General features: G+C 43.4%; 1 protein-coding gene across 2 annotated transcripts in view; it reads left to right on the top strand.

Annotated features, from left to right (window-relative positions):
- Positions 1-17195, top strand: part of PSD4 (pleckstrin and Sec7 domain containing 4) — a 123638-nt gene that overhangs the window by 63135 nt on the left and 43308 nt on the right. For both annotated transcript variants that reach the window (XM_030201703.1, XM_030201704.1), the window contains exons 2-3: positions 785-2018; positions 15114-15195. In XM_030201703.1, coding sequence (XP_030057563.1) covers positions 1158-2018; positions 15114-15195 — 943 coding nt within the window. In that variant the 5' untranslated portion in view covers positions 785-1157. The remainder of the gene's footprint in view (positions 1-784; positions 2019-15113; positions 15196-17195) is intronic.

Here is a 17195-nt window from a genome sequence, read left to right as displayed (position 1 = left end):
TAGAACATTACTCAAAACTCATGGACTTTGTGTTCAAAGCAGTTTCACATAAGAATAGCCATACTGGGTCAGACCGATGGTCCATCTAACCCAGTATGTTATTCTGTTTCCAACAGTGGCCAATCCAGGTCACAAGTACCTAACAGAATCTCAAATAGTAGCAAGATTCCATGCTACCAAAACCAGGGATAAATAGTGGCTTTCCCCATGTCTGTCTTAATAGCAGTTTATAGAATTTTCCTCCAAGAACTTGTTTTAAACTTTTTTTTAAACCCAGGTGTTCTAACTTCTGTTACCACATTCTCCGGCAACGAGTTCAGTGAAAAAATATTTTCTCCTAGTCATTTTAAAAGTTTTACCATGTATTATTGATGGAGAAGTTGGGAGGCTATAAGAAAAAGTCTCTCGTCTTGGGATTCCAGATGGTTTACCATATAGCAGGAAGAAGAGTTTGCTTTATGTATATAGGAATGTTATTGGTAAGAACTGGATGTGATTTTGTTCTACAGTGATATCTGTCTGATCTTTGTCGTGCTTGCTATATGAATATTAATAAAAAATTCAAATAAAAAGTATTACCATGCAACTTCATTTAGTGTACCCTAGTCCTTGTAATTTTTTGAGAGAGTAAAAAATGGATTCACGTTTACCTGTTCTGTTCCATTCTGTGCTTATTTTTGAAGTTGATAACAGAAAAATACCAGTTTCCTACTTGTTGAATAATGTGTAATCTTCATCTGATTAATAATTAATTTTCTTTTCTGTTTGTGTTTTTGCTGTTTAGGGTAACCTTTGAAATGATGGATATATTCCCAGAAGTACCTACATTGCTCAACACATAGCAAGCAATATAAAGGAATGGTGCATTTCAGACTCATTATAATGGTACCAACAAAATTGCTCTAGCACAGAGCAAATGCAGAGTTTTATGTCCATGGTTCACAATGCAATGAATAATACAGGGCATAGAGCAGTGGCCATTATTTGGAATGTATAGTACTTGGTTTGGAATAGATAATGTTTACTGTCTAAGACTATCCTTTGCACAAAGCATATGATTCACCTGTGTTTTCTGGACCTTCCCAAGGTATAACACATGTGAAACCTAGTTGCTGAATTTGCACAACCAACAAGCTGGCAAGCCAGTGTTGGCCAACATGGAAGGACTGGCACGTGATCTCAAGAAATCAACAGAGGAGTTACTTTACCCTTTTGATATAGAAAAAACTGACACTGAGATGGTCTGTGAAGTCTTTTGGCCTCCTAAGGTAGAGGAACCAGGAACCTCACATGATCAACCTCAAGGAGCACATGGAGAGCCAACTAAAATAGATAATTCAGAGAACCCAAAAATGGGTAAACATGAATCAGCCCAAGAAATGTTTTGGGCTGGTATCCTCCAGGCACAGTTGTGTATGTTGGACCTCCAGGATGAAATAGACAAACAAGGTGATCTGAAAGAACCATCAAGGAATTTGTTCCAAAATCTTGAAGAAATACCAAAATCAGTTCCAGCTGTAACAGATTTTCGGATTGACAAAAACGCTTTGCTGATTGAAGAAGAAGATGAAGTTGCAGATGAAAATAATGATGATGATGATGAAGAAAGTGATGAGGAGAGACAGAGAGACAATGAGGACACACCTTCTGAAAGTGACATTGAGGAAGAATGTTTATTTTTTAACAATCCCCTATTCCAAGAAATTGCTGGAACAACAGTAAAAAGGACCCATGTAGAGCAGGCTTTTCATGAGGAACTGATAAGCAGCGCCTCTTTCAGTGACGCAAATGAGAATGACTCAAAGGAAAGTGTTCTGTTGAACTTGGACAACAGGGCTCAGATTAGGCCTGCAGACTCAAGGGCGAGTCCTGAGCAAAGAACTGATGAGCCAATAGAAAATGGCCTCCAGCCATGTGAGGTGAATCATCTAGCAGTTCCTGACCCCTTGGATCATCTAAGTCCAGTAAGAGATGGCTGTCTGACCAGCTATGCCTGTAGTTGGTCAGAAGACACAAAGGTAAGAAAAGCTGTAAGTTCAGATGTGCAAGACACAGATTTGATAAGCTCCTGGTGAACCCCAGATTAAAAAAATGTTTTCTTAAGTATGATGTGAAATCAGTATCCTCATTATATGTTGTGCAACAAAATAGGACAGAGTATGGATTGACTTGTCAAATTCAAGAGTATATCAGTCATATAATAAAACTGCTGAACTTCTGATTATGGCAATCTAAGGGGTTTTATTAGAGTCCAGACCACTGAAGTCATTGACAGGTTTATATGATCAGCAGAGGATCTCTTTCTTGTTCTCTTAGTGGAATCTTGTGGAACACTTAAGGTGGGAAAACAAAGTTGAGTCATTCCATATGTCAGGGATTCTTAGGATTTGCCATTTGGACAAGAGAGAGACTGGCCATATATGCAATGCCTTGTCTTTACACCCTTATGTGTAGCGCTATAGAAATGCTAAATAGTAGTAGTAGTTATGTATGTTTCATATTCTGGTGTCTAAAAAACAGAATTCAGAATGCATTAAAATATGAGCTTGTTTCATGGATCTACATAATAGACACTATCTCCCCGATATTCAGCTGGCGGCAGTCAGCATTTTTTAAAACGCTGATCATCATCAGCTAACTTATCCCCTGATATTCAGTGCCGGGCCATGTCCAGGCACCGGCACTGAATATTGTGGATTTTTTGGGTGGGCTGAGCGCCCGGGACTTATACGGACCCAGCCAATATTCAACTAGGTTGTGGCAGCCATTTTAGACCGACACCGCAAGGGGCAGGAGGCATGAGAGGGCTGTGTTCCTTCCCCCATCGACCCCGTTGGAGCACCAGGGGTACAGGTAGGCACAGAAGGAGGGCCTGCCTGCATGACTGGGGGGGGGGGGGGGGGGGGGGGGGTCTTGATGCAGACTGGGAGGGGGAGGAAAAGAAGGGGACATTGGCAGGGGGGCTTGAGGGGGCACTGGAGCTTTAGTAAAGGAAAAAAAAAAAGAAAGTAAGTTATTCAGGTGCCAGCCCGATATTCAGATCCAGCACCCGCATAGCTAATTTTTCCTTAGACTTCCTTGCCATTCTCTTTTAGCTTAATAACAGCCGTGCATTGCTATTAAGTTGCAGCTACTTCAAAGCCAATTAGCTGGGGAAGTTCAGAGTATGGGCTTTTTTTCCCAAGCTGCAGTAAAATGGGCTCTGCAGTAGTGTCAACGTGTGGATTTACCACGCGTTGAAGCCCCTTTTACCACAGTCGGGAAAAAGCCAAAAACGAAATTGGCTGTACAATAAGTAAAAACTTGCCGTGTGGCCGTTTCCAGGGGGAGCCTGTACCGCCACCTATTGAGGTGGCTGTAAGGGCTCCCATGCTAACCAGGCAGTAACCCCTCACAATTAAAAAAAAAAAAAAATCCAGTCATGCCAGAAATGCCAAGGTAAAGCAAGGCAGAACCTTAGGGGTCTTTACATATAGAATAAGCAAGGGAGTGGGAAAATAAACTAGAATTAGAGTCGGTCTTTGGGGCCAGCATTTTGTACTCTGCAGTGTCAGGGTCTTGCTGAGGTGAATAGTATCACTAAAATCAAATACACGAACTTCTGTGAAAGGAGATGGTAGACAGAAAGGCGGATGTTCACACTTCCTATTATTATTCACTGCACAAAAAATGAATCTTCAAATCTGTTAGTTATTTCAATGGCAGCAGTACGAACTCCCTCCACTACCAGGCATTCTGTGTGTAACAAATCCCTCAGAAAATACACACAGCAACACAAGTGTAGCTCTAAAAGGGTCGCCCTTTTACCCTTCTTACTACAGTGTCTCTCCATTCTGAGGGCACTGAGAGGGTTGAGTGTGACATAATTATTGCCACTAATTGGCATTAATTAGAATTTACATGCAGAACTTGCTAAGCGTATTCTGTAAAGTGGTGTGCGTAAATTCTAATGCATGCTGCCAAAAGGGGCGTGGCCAGGGTGGGATGGGCGTGTCATGGGCATTCCGAAAAATAACTCGCAGGGTTATAGAATGCACCTGCTCCATGCCTATCTTATGTGTAAATGGATTCGCCTAGAGTTAGGTGCAGGCATGGCCGCTAGGCATATTCTATAAACCATGCCTAGATTTAGGTGTGATTTATAGAATACACCTAAGAGGAAAATTTTTAAGTGTCAGTTTTTCAGGTGCCATATATAGAATCTAGTCCTAAATGTTTAATGTGTGTTAAAAATTTTAACGCACGTTAATGACAGGTCTCACTCCCTCACCCACAGTGACAGGTCTCGCTCTCTTTCGCGGGCTCACCTGGGTTGCAGAGACCAGCTGCTGGGTAGCGGGTCCGGGTTGGCCCTGCTGCTATGCTCTCAAGCCTGCCAAGCAGTGTTCTGTTATGGTATGGTAAGATGTTTCTACATATTGTTTTTCAGTGGAGATATTGTGTGTTGGCTTTACATAATTTTAGTTTGTCGAAACATCAGACAGAGTTTGCAAAATAATCAGAGAATATATGTATGTGCCATTTTTCTTCTGATATGGCAACCTTAGTGCGGATGGTTGGGTGTAGAGGGAAGGGGAGCGTGGGATAAGTTGCTAACAGTAGGTGAAGAAAGGGTCTTGGGACAGGACAAGGGAGGGGCATGGAGCATGGCAGGTGTCGGGTTTTTCTCTGTCAAAATGTTGGCAACCCTAGCTGAGCTGCAAGTGCTGGGGTGAGGGGTGTGTGTGGAGAAAATGATCTCTGCGTGGGGCCTTGGAGCAGCCAGTGGAAACAGTGTCTGGGGTGGGGGAAGAGGATTTTTTTTTAAGGGATAGAAAAATAAGGAGAATGTGAGGGGGTTGGGGAATTTGAGGTCTGCAGCATGCTGAGAAAAAGCATACTTTCCCTTTTCAAAATTACCCCATGAAACATACTTACATAGATACTTGTCATTTAGCATGCATAAATTTCTCAGTTTATTTCACACACATCCTATATAATAATTTGCACCTCCAACGTTCCATGTCTGGCTGCCTGGGTTCATAACATCTCCTGGTTGCCTGGGTTCGTAACATCTCCTGACGTCAGCCAGCCTCCAGCATTCCATTCCCCCTCACTGTCCCACCCTCGCATCAAGACGTAATGACGTCAGAGAGTGGAACAGTGAGAAGGAAGGGAACGCTGGAGGCAAGCTGACATCAGGAGTGATGTTACGAACGGAAGCCAGCGCCAGCCAGCCAGAGAACGTTCAGGTACAAATCGAGGGGAGGAGAGAATCGCGGGACATCCAGGGGCGGGAGGGAGAAAGTGGAGGGCAGGGCAGAGGAGAATTGATGGACATGGATGGGATGGGAGGACAGTAGAGGAGAGAATCGTGGGACCTGGATGGGAGGACACGGAAGAGGAGAATCGCTGGACATGGAGGGGAGGGAAGAATTGCTGGACATGGAGGGGAGGGCAGGGGAGAGAGAAAAAAAAAAAGCTTACATGACAGCCTTCCTAGGGCCCGTTTCATTGTTGAGGAAACGGGCATGGTTCCACTAGTATATACATATTTTGTAAAGTTGGTCCAGAATTTTCCCCCAGGACTACCTTCAAAAAGTCTGTCCTGAGTTAACCGGGTATCTATCTGGGTACCACCCCTGAATGCCAGCAATACCTAGATAACTCCCAGTAGCCTGCTGGTACCTGGATAGGTGCTAGCACTGAATATCTGGATCTAATTCAGCCCATGGTGGTCAGTACTTTCAAAAACACTGACCGCTGCAGGCTAGGGAGGAGACCTAGGAAGCCAGATATTTGGGCGTGACATTGCTAGTACTGGCTGCTGTTTAGATTTTTGCATGGCTTTGCAGTTAGGCATGAGACAGATGGCTGCCAGAGGTAACTAAGTGGGGATGGTATATGTTCCACTTCCCAGTAATTTGTGAGTGAGGACGAGAATCTTAAACCTGGATCTGTATGAGATAGGAAGCCAGTGTAACCGAGGAGTGACATGATCATATTTTTGGCATTTAATAATAAACGGGCAGCTAAGTTCTGTAGGGTCTGGAGACAACGTACTTTGATCTGCATAATACCAGCATAAACTGAATTACAGTAGTCCAAGCAGGAGATAATGAAAGCGTGAATTAAAGTATACATAGATAGAAAGTCTAAAAGTTTGTGAATAGAGTTCAGATGGCATAACCAAAGGAAACCAGTCTTGACAACTTGGGAGACCAGGTTTTCAAAGGGAAATGGGATGTTGTATACTGCCTTTCTGTGGTATTTTGCAACTACATTCAAAGCGGTTTACATATATACAGGTACTTATTTTGTACCTGGGGCAATGGAGGGTTAAGTGACTTGTGCACAGTCACAAGGAGCTGCAGTAGGAATTGAACCCAGTTCCCCAGGATCAAAGTCTGCTGCTCTAACCACTAGGCTACTCCTCCAGAGAGGCAGGAATGAAAGATGACATCTAAGTAGCGACAAAAGGGTACTGGCGTCAGAAGTCATGGAGGGTGAAAATGTCTAGCCAAACATCCTTGGTTCTTGCTTACCTAGCCCCCATGCCCACTCACAAACTACTACTATCACCAACCCACAGCTGGGTTCTGCACTTTTCCCAGCTACATCTGGAAAGATGGGGGATGGGGATGGGGCAGGAAAAGTGAACGTGACTGGCGGGAGCTGTGGGAAAATTAAATACCACACCTCTGAGACACAAATATAGAACACAGACAGTTCATCATCAAATACAGAGCAAGAGACCACAGACTAGAAATAAAAATATGCAGACAAACTGAACTGGAAACCCCACAAAGCCAGACTTTTCATTCAGTGTAACACTAGAGAAATAGAAACAAAAATGCATTTCTTCTTGCACAGTGCAAACTACAAAAGCCAAGAGAAAAGACTTTCCACAAAAGAACGAGCAGGTAAGGCTCTGCATGACACTGGGAGAAAGGAAGAAAGAGAAGTTAGAAGAAAAATCCAAAATGTGTCATATCTTGTCATCAAGGGGAGGCATGTGACCTGACCAGGGAGATTACAGATCAGAACCAGAACCTGGGAATTGTTCTTGTTATTGTTCTCTCTATACCTAGTCGTTTCGGGGCCCTTTTACTAACCTACTGTAAGTGCTAACGTGTGCTTACTGCAGCTTAACATGCACTACCGCGGAGCAGTCTTAGGCATCTGGGGGCAGAGAGTGGGTATGGCTATGCTCATTGGATAGCACAGGATTAGCGCATGACCCCATACCGCCTGCAAAATTGGTGGCGGTAAGTGCTCACATTCTAATGGCCTTGTGCTAATGGGGAAATCAGCGCATGGCTATTACCAGAAAATAGAAAAATCTGCCTTTTACCAGCAGTGCTAAAAGTGGCCTCAGAGAGCTTAAAAGACCCACATTGGGGCTACCGCAGGCCACCTTTATAGCACTGCTTGGTAAAAGGGCCCCTTATTCTGTTACTATTTTGTAAATTATTTCTTTACATGTTTTACTCTAATCACTATAATCCAGTGGTTCCCAAACTTCGTCCTGGAAGTACCCCAACAAGTCAGGTTTCCAGGATATCCACAATGAATATTCATGAGAGATTTGCGTGCACTGCCTCCACCTTATGCAAACCTATTCTAGTCGCCGCATCTCAAGAAAGATATAGTAGAATTGGAAAAGGTGCAGCGAAGGGCGACTAAAATGATAGTGGGGATGGGACGACTTTCCTATGAAGAAAGACTAAGGAGGCTAGGGCTTTTCAGCTTGGAGAAGAGACGGCTGAGGGGAGACATGATAGAGGTATATAAAATAATGAGTGGAGTGGAACAGGTGGATGTGAAGCGTCTGTTCACGCTTTCCAAAAATACTAGGACTAGGGGGCATGCGATGAAACTACAGTGTAGTAAATTTAAAACAAATCAGAGAAAATATTTCTTCACCCAACGCATAATTAAACTCTGGAATTCGTTGCCAGAGAACGTGGTGAAGGTGGTTAGCTTAGCAGAGTTTAAAAAGGTTAGACGGTTTCCTAAAGAACAAGTCCATAAACCACTACTAAATGGACTTGGGAAAAATCCACAATTCCAGGAATAACATGTATAGAATGTTTGTACGTTTGGGAAGCTTGCCAGGTGCCCTTGGCCTGGATTGGCTGCTGTCGTGAACAGGATGCTGGGCTCGATGGACCCTTGGTCTTTTTCCAGTGTGGCATTACTTATGTACTTACATATATCTCATGAATATTAATTATGGATATCCTGAAAACCTGACTGGCTAGGGAGCCTCTAGGATCAGGTTTGGGGAACCACTTCTATAACTTATGTTAAACTTTTTTGCCAATAAAATTATCTAACTCACTCTGCCTGCTGCTGAGTGCTAAAAGATTGGCATTGACAGGAAGGTTTGGAGTAGGCAAGTCCTTGGCAAGTCAGTTATCATTTGCCCATTATACTAGTGATAGGTTGTGGGTTTTATTGGAGTGGAGGAAAGGCAGTGGCAAAAACTTAAGGTTTAAAGTTCATCTGCAAGTAGAAACCCTGGGTACATGACCTCACAGCTGTGGGGCGTTTGCTCTTATGGGCTAATTTTAGGATTTGAACATGAGGCATGCATGGGGTTTCTGCTTACATGAGATTTGTCTGTGAAATTGGGTTTTAATTTCCTGTAGCTGAAGAAATAAAGATCAGTAAATCTGCCTGTAGGTGGTGCTTTCATTTTTCGCCTAACCATCTATTTCTGATGAGTTTTTGAGAGTTAGTTGCAAAAACTAGATAGGAAGATATGTAAAAACACAAGTAAATCAAAGGTTAAATTGCTATTGTGCCTGGACCAGCTTGGTGGTTTAGTGGCAGTGCTGGGCAATGCTGTGCAGAGGGGCTTGGGTTTAGTTTATGGCTTGGGTCTTCTGTCACTGGGGAGTGGTGATGCTGCAGAGTCAACACTCATAGCTTTGGGAATCATATAATCATTCTGCATCGGTGACACCTGGTGGCCAGGTTTGGGGCCAAGGACTTCAGGGCTCTGGAAGGTGTCCGCAGCCAGGGACTGTCATTGCAGTGACTGAGGGGGCCCTTTTACTAAGCAGCGGTAAAAAGTGCCCTAAGGTAGTTTGGACTCGTGAAATTGGTGCGCCCAGGGCCATTTTTTACCGTGGCTGAGAAAAAGGGCTTTTTTTAATGGGGCAATAAATACCCGTGCGCAGCTATTTACTGCCTGAGCCCTCACCGCCTCCCATTGACCTTAGCGGTAAGGGCTCACGTGTTATTTGTGCGGTAATCAGGCAGGGTGCGCCAGTGTGGCTGCACTGCCAGTTATCACCGGGAGCGCCCTCCACGGTAGAAAATAGAAAAATATTTTCTACCTTGGGAAACAGCATGCGCCAACTCCAAAATTATTGCCAGGCACCCGCGCTACCCTGGCGATAGTGTTGATTTGGCATGTGCTATCTGCGCGTTAGCCCTACCGCTCTGCTTAATAAAATGGCCCCTAAGCTAGGTGGGTTGGGATGGGATATAAAATGGAAAAAAATTTTCTCCTGGTTCTGACTGAGCAAAGTAGAATGAAAGGGCCTGCTCAAAAAAGAAAACAAAGCTGATGTCTGTTTTTCAAAGCTGTGAAGAGGGGCAAGAAGAGAAAAAAAACTGACAGATTCACAGCAGACTGCACAGGACTGCCTGGAAATGGCTGAGAAAACCTGTGTTTTTATTAAGTCTTTTTATCCTTTTTTAGTAACATATTTATTAATCACTCATCTAGAAATAAGACCATTCTGTGCAATGTACAAATAACAGCCATAATTTATAGACGCACTTTGGGACAATAAATCTTACCAATTTCTTTCCAATTCCAATAAAAGACTCTATCCTTAAATAATACAAGAATTAGGAGTCTGGATAAGCTTCAGCACAAATAGTTTCCTGAAGTGTTTTGCGTCAGATTCAGCCCGTATTATTCTCAGACAGTGCATAATGAAGCTGATGAAAAGCTGCAAGAAGGGGCATATGAAGAGACCGAGGTACTTAGATAGAGTATGGGTGCCCTTCTCTATCTATCTGTCTCAAAACTTCAAACACCAATCAACATACCTTAAATGTAATTCTTTTGTTCACAAGCAACTGGTTGAGAAACATCAAAGAAGGGGGGGGGGGGGGGTGTTCATGACACAACTGACTTGAGGAAATGCAGTGAGCAGGAAATCCCTACAACCTTGAATTACAGTAATCGATAGGGCTTGCAATACTGGCTTAGCATTGGATGATGGTAAAAGGAGACACAAACGTCAAAGTAAGCACAATTTTACAAAATGTACTTTCAGCAGATGAGTGGCCTATGGTTTCAAAGTCTGAGCATCTTAATTTTCAATTTGTAACATTTTGAAGTTCTTTAGTATTCTGATTGTAGTGTTAAAAATTGTTTTAATTCCTCTAAGTAGCCAAAGTAAATATAATTAACACTCCTAGCACTTGGACTGTCTTCTCCCTCACTTGCTGAGTCCAGAGAGGTGCTGAGGTCCCAAGTATCTCCTCTGCTACAACTTTCTCTCTCTCTCCTCTGCACATTTCCCGTCAAGATAGTTCAAATCCCTAAACAAGTGCTCAACCATTTGGGAATATCGGGGCTAAAAATTATACTCCTCAGTGCCCCATCTAAGTTGGTGCAAAATTCAATAATGCCTAGGGATACTTCTGAAAAGGAATCCCTATTCCCCTTTTCTCAATTTCCCCAAACGTTAATATCCACTTTGCCAAAATAATTCACCAACATGCACTTCCCTCTCCATTGCCTATACAGGAGGACAGGGCCGGCATTAGGGCGTTGCCCAAGCCTGCCTGAATCTGAAGGAGGAATAGTGTGAAGGTAGGCTTTTAGGGGCTCCATTCACAGTTTCTGCCATGGGCCCTATCATGTCTAACACTGACCCTACAGACGGCTTCTAGAGTTCAAGTCCCTACAGATCAGCTTTAAGTCTCACAGGGTTGTGAGATGCACCCACAAGTTTCTTACTTTCCTCTAAGTTTGCAATCACCTTTCTGTAGTTAGTAAGTACAGATGTGCTCCTCTCAGCACCAGACCTTGGTGTGTTGTCTGTTCACACAAACAGACCTTTTTTTCCAACCTCCACTCCTATTCTTCTCTCTGGTGGTCTCCTGGGTAGGAAAACCACTGTTGTTTCTGGGTTTCCTTGCTTGCTGCCAGCAGACCCCTAAAACTGGCACTTGAAAAGCCTTTTTTTTCCTTGACTCTTTCTGCCTCCCTTTCTCTTACACTCTTCCCTGCCCACGGTTTGGCATTTCTCCTTCCCCTCCAGTCCCTAACACCCCACCTTATGATCCAGCATCTCCCCCATGACCATGACAAGCACCCATCTCCAACTTCAGTGGGGTCAGCCCCCCCCCTTTGGCCCTCCCCTTAAAACTTGGCTCCACTTCAGACAGCGAGCAGCAATTCATATGGTGCTTGTGGTCAGCCCACCCCCACCAGAGCCTTCCCCCTATGCAACTTCCTGCTTCCACATATGTGAGACACAACAGAGTTAAGGCTGTTTCTGGGCTGGGGCCTGCCATGAGCATGGTGTGAATCACTGGTGCTGCCTACCTGCCTGCACCTTAAAACTAGTAACACAATACATGGGAAGGGGGATGGTCAGTGGGCTGAGAGTGGTAGATGTTGGATTGTAGGCAGGGAAGGGAGGGGGAGGAAAAGGACTGGGGAGAGTCTGGACCTGGCAGGGAGGAGGGAGAGATGTTGGACCACTGGGAACGAAAGGACAGACCATGCTGGGAGGACATCAGTGAAGAGAGAGGGAGAGAGATCCTGGAGGAACAAGGAGGAGAGGGGGAAGATGGGGAGAGAGAAGAAGGGAAGATAAAGACGGAGATTCTGGACATAAAGTGGGACAGAATAGGGAGAATGCTGACTATGGGGGGAAGGGGAAGAAAAGGAGAGTGAGAGGAAAATGCTGACAGGGAGGGGAAGGAGGGGAGAGAGATGGGGGAAGATGTTGACTGGAGAAGGGGGAAGGAGAAAGAGCGGAAAGAGAGGGGATGATGATAACTATGAGGAAAGAAGGGATAGATGCTGACTATGAGGTAAAGAGAAGGGGATAAGCTGCACTGTTGGAGAGGGAAGGAAGAGGGGACAGGGAGATGCTAGGTTATAAATATGGGGACAGTGAAGGAAGTTGTTGGTCTAATCTATATGTTACAACTTTGCCTTACCCTTCACTACCAATTATAATGTTCTATTACGTATTGTGGAGTCATTGCAAGTGGTATACCATGCCATCCTTTGTATTGTTACTTGAATGTTTTTACTGCTGTAATTGCCTATTGCTTGTTTGATCTATTCTTACTGTACACCGCCTTGAGTGAATTCCTTCAAAAAGGCGGTAAATAAATCCTAATAAATAAATAAGGATGGGGAGGAGGGGAGAGAGAGAGAGAAAGAGGAGATACTGGTTTATAAAGGTGGAGGGAGAGAGGGGAGATGCTGGACATGATGGAACCATGTGGGAGAGGCCACGGGGGTCTATCAAAAAGATGAGTGAGAAGAGGATGGTTAGTACAGAGGGTAGAAATGTGGTAATAGGAAGTGGGTGACAGAAGGGAATAAGAGATTGGGGACGAAATGAGACACTAGAAATGGGAGAGTTAGTGGGTGAGTGAAGGAGTGGGAAAGTTGATAGGTAGGTAAAAAGTGAAAAGGAGGTGGAGAATTGGAAGATGAGAAAGAGAGTGAAATTTGAGTGGACAGAAAGGCAGTAAAGTAAAAAAGAGGAAAGAGCTAAAAGGAAAAGATCAATATGTCAGAGACAGATACAGTGGAATGGAAGAAGACAGGAGGAGAAAGGACAAATGGACAGCAGTCCCTGGAAAGAGTTGGCAGAAGAGAGAAACTGGGACCAACATGATTGGAAAAATAAAATGCCCAGACAACAAAGGTAGAAAAAAGTATTTTTATTTTGAATTTGTTAACTGAAATATGTTAGCTTTGGGAAGTATGCTTCACAATGTCTGAATTTTGTTCATAACAAAAGGAAATGCCTTTGTTTTTTATTTCTCCAGTGTTGTGGTATATATGCTGAGTTTGACTTTTGAAAGCCCCAGTTCAAATTTTGTCATCATATTTCTATTTCTAATTTGTGATCCCTTTTTCTGTATTTGGTGAGGGTCTGTCAGTGATTTCTGTGTGACCAAGGTAAGGTATTCTGTTTGCATATAGTTTCTGTGTAGAATTCTGTAGCAGTCCCACTTCTGTTTTGCCAGTGGTAGGTATATTGGTGTTCTAGGTCCCAGTGTAATATTTGTAGCCCTGCCGGTTCATAGGTGGAATTCTTGATATTTAATTCATAGGAATTAGTGCTGCTGTTGTATGGCAGGTTTGCTACATGTATGTTGAATTAGAATATTTTTGAGGTTTGTATTCACTGTGTGCCTGGTAGTGGAGAAATTTATATTACTATTGCTCAGATGATGACATGAGAATCAGAATATTTTTTGCATGGTAACTTCCATTGAGTCATGTCCTAGTTCTGATCTGTACATGTTGTTGGGGTGAGAGGTGGGATTTTTGTGGACACAGAGCATGTTTACGTTTGACTCAAAAGGGGTGCTATAGTGTGTCAGACCAAAGATCCATGAAACGTATCTATCTATCTATCTCTCTCTCGCTATATATATATATATATATATATATATATTTATATATATATAAATTGGCCAGTATGGAATTGGCAAAGGACTTGGAGCAGGGCATAGGGGTGGGACAAGGGAGGGGTGTGGAGCGAGACAGGTGTCGGGTATATCTCCTTCAAAGGTTGGCAACCCTACTTTGTTAGAATCCCTCCCCCTTCTCTTTCCTTTCTGCTATAGTCTCCTGTGAAGGAAGGCCTCGGTTTACACCTTTTTCTTCTCATATACTTCCTGTATCTCCTATTTGCCTCTCCTTGAAGGTTTCTTTAAACTTCCCTCCCAAACCACAGGGAATACCCACTGCAGGGGGATTGACATGCAAGACTATGCTAACATGAAAGACTAATCCACATTGCATCATCTTCCAAGTTCCAAGGAACACTCTTCAGGTACTGGGAGCTAGAATACCCCTCACTTTGTGCCAAGGGAAGGCACATTTTGGTATCATACTACATTTATTTATTAGGATTTATTTACCGCCATTTTGAAGGAATTCACTCAAGGCGGTGTACAGTAAGAATAGATCAAACATGAGCAGTAGGCAATTAGAGCAGTAAAAATATTCGAACAACAGTACAAAGTATGGCAGTGGTATACTACTTGCAATGACAACACAATATGTACTAGAACAATATAATTGGTAGTGAGGAGTAAGGCAAAGTTGTAACATATAGATTTTTATTTATTTATTTATTGCATTTGTATTCCACATTTTCCCACCTCTTTGCAGGCTCAATGTGGCTTACAATACATCATGGGATAGTGGAAATATAATAGAAAAGTAGGCATTTAGTGTTACAGAAAATTTTTGGTAACATGATAATGATAAGACATGATAGATGAGTAAGAAAGTAGGAAGAATTAGAAAGTAAGGTGATTGATTTGAAGAAAGTTTTCACGTGAGGTCAGAGAGATGGTTAAATATTATCTCAGCTAGGGTAGGAGTGGATAAACATGTCCCGCTGCAGTATGTGCCGCCCGAGTCAATCCTTGTGTGTGTGAGTGAGACTAACAAGTTAGTTACTTCTTCCATTAAGTAGTTTTTCCAGTATAAAGCTGTTGTCCATGATGTGTTTCTTGACTTTAATTTTTATGCATCCAGGTAGACTTATGTGACAGTCACACTGTTGTAGCTGCCCTGAATATCAAATCCTGGAGCAAAAGCTGCACAATTTCAAAATTGCGCCAATAGAATAACCTGCAGTGTTTTTGTACTTTGCCTTCATTTGCCAAAAATGTAAATCTGGTCTTAAGTCTAAGAGCAAATTATTTCCTTGATGCAAACAGCTGAATTTCTAATTTTTTGACTAATATCAGGGCAGAAAGCCTTAGTTCTAAGTCTGTGCATTCTCATTAGAAGGGAGTTGGTTGTGAGCTGCTTGGAGGATGGGTGCTGAATGCAGCCACTTCTGAGGAACCTATATCTGGTCCTTAGTACACCATGTTCTGTTTTTCAGGAGTGTCATATCTCTGAAGACTCTCAGTCGTGGCATGAAGTGCCCTTCAGTGAATCACAGCTCATAGACAGCAGTGAGCTAAGTAAGTGACATGTTTTAGTTCTTTTTTTGCAACTGCTGTGGTTAAGGCATGTAATCAAGTTATCTGTACATCCCCTTTTGAAAGAAGGGTATTATTAGTGGGTGGGATTTCCCTTCCTTCACCCAAGGGAAAAGCAGAAACAACTGTGAGTATGAACAAGGCAAGCTGGATGTATTTCCAAATTTTATTAATTTATTCAACTATATGTTTATAGCCAGTACCAGCAAGTCTCTCTTATACATACCTATAAGCATCAGATAACCTTTCAGATATTTTGAGGTACCAATCCCAAAACAGTATTACCAGTTATCTAAGGAATGCTTATATCTCCTCCATATCCAGTTAACTAGTTTTACTTCAGTACCCCAGCTCTCACCTGTTTGCAGAAATGCAATTGAACTGGTGACTGCTGGAGGTCCTGGAAGAATCTGTGTTGCCTGGCTAGTTCTGTCTCCCCTATTCCACTCTCTGTTTCCAGAGCTCCACTTCTAAGGCTAACTCCATCAATCCTGGAGCTGTACCTTCACTGTCTCCGCTGTTGCACCTTCTTCCCACCTGAAGAGGTCACTACTGTGCCACCTCTCCACCACTGGACCTTCCTTTTGCCTGGAGGGGTCACTGCTGCATTGCCTCTTACATGGAGGTTTAATGACAGGAGATGGCATGAGCCTATCTGGCCCATTATCTGGGCTGCAGCCAGTGGGTGGAGCTTGCTGTCATATTGGTTTGTCCAAAACAATAGCAAACGCTATTGGAAACAATAGCAAACTTGTGAGGTTTATATTGTTTTGTATTCTTTCTGTTAGGAAGGGATGGGGGGGAGGTTGGGGAGTTTTTGAGGGATCTGTGAAGGGGGGGGGGAGGGTTATATTCAAAATGTTTCGGGCATTGCTCCAGAGCTTGGTTTGTTATTTGTAGTGCTGTGTTGTAGATTTCAATGTTGCGCTGTATGCTTTTATTTTTGCTTATGATGACAATAAAGATATTTCTACTTAAAAACAATAGCTTCGGGCAGCAGCAGCTCAGATGCCCAGTTCAACTCGTCAGTAGCCACTGCCTCCTGAGTGCCCACATCTCCCTACAGCCCAGCTCAGTGACAGCAGCGGCATGGGCAGCAACTCGAACTTCTTCCAGATATCCTCCCCCTGCGGGGCCGAGTCCGGCCCACAGAGTTATCGTTCGGGTAGAAGCAGAGCTGCAGGAAGTCAAACTCCAGATCTCGGTTTTTATTCACCACTCTTGCCATTTTCGTAAGCCTATAGAATTTTTATTCCCGAACGGATGCATGGGGTTTTGGTTTTCTCTCTCTTTTTACAATATTTAAGTCCACAGAAAATTCCCCAAGTTCTAAAGCTCCTGTGGCTGTCAGCCCATCTGCACGCATCCTGGGCAAGCAGCACTGCAAGGCCATCTCCACGTGCTCACTCTCCGTTCCCAGTAGCCAGACTATCACAGATAGTTCCTCTGTGTACATCCATATGCTGCACAAGTTGACATGATTCTAACTACAACTGAGATAAAATAACAATGAACACTGACAATGTGGATGCAGAAACTGGTAGTTTGTTTTGGGCATAGCAGGATGGCGACTGTTGGGGGAAACTGGCTTCCACTTTTTGATATCATGCCATCTCCTGTCATTAAACCTCCTTGGTCTGTTTGCTGCTCAGGGCCGTCTTCCTTGGGATGGGTTTTCATTGCCATGGGTTGCATCCTTGCTAGGTCTAGCTCTTTGTGAATTAAGCTGTTAGCAATTCCAGCTGACAGAGCTTTTATGGACTGCAGTTCTGCTTCACCAGTCTGGGACCCATCCATGTTCAGCTAAAACACCAGGAACCAGGCAGGAGACTGCTCCTAAATTACGCCACAGCCTGGATGTCCCATTCAACAGCCAGCAGACTGAAATCACCTAGCAATAGCTGTTCCACTTTCACAGCAATTCTATGATATCCTGTATTAAATCTGCAGTCAGTTCTTCTGTTTGTAAAGGAGGTGTGTAT

The sequence above is a fragment of the Microcaecilia unicolor genome, chromosome 4, assembly GCF_901765095.1.
Source record: "Microcaecilia unicolor chromosome 4, aMicUni1.1, whole genome shotgun sequence".
NCBI classification, from domain to species: domain Eukaryota; kingdom Metazoa; phylum Chordata; class Amphibia; order Gymnophiona; family Siphonopidae; genus Microcaecilia; species Microcaecilia unicolor.
Note: the sequence above shows the minus strand (reverse complement) of the source record. Positions and strands in the feature narration are given on the sequence as shown.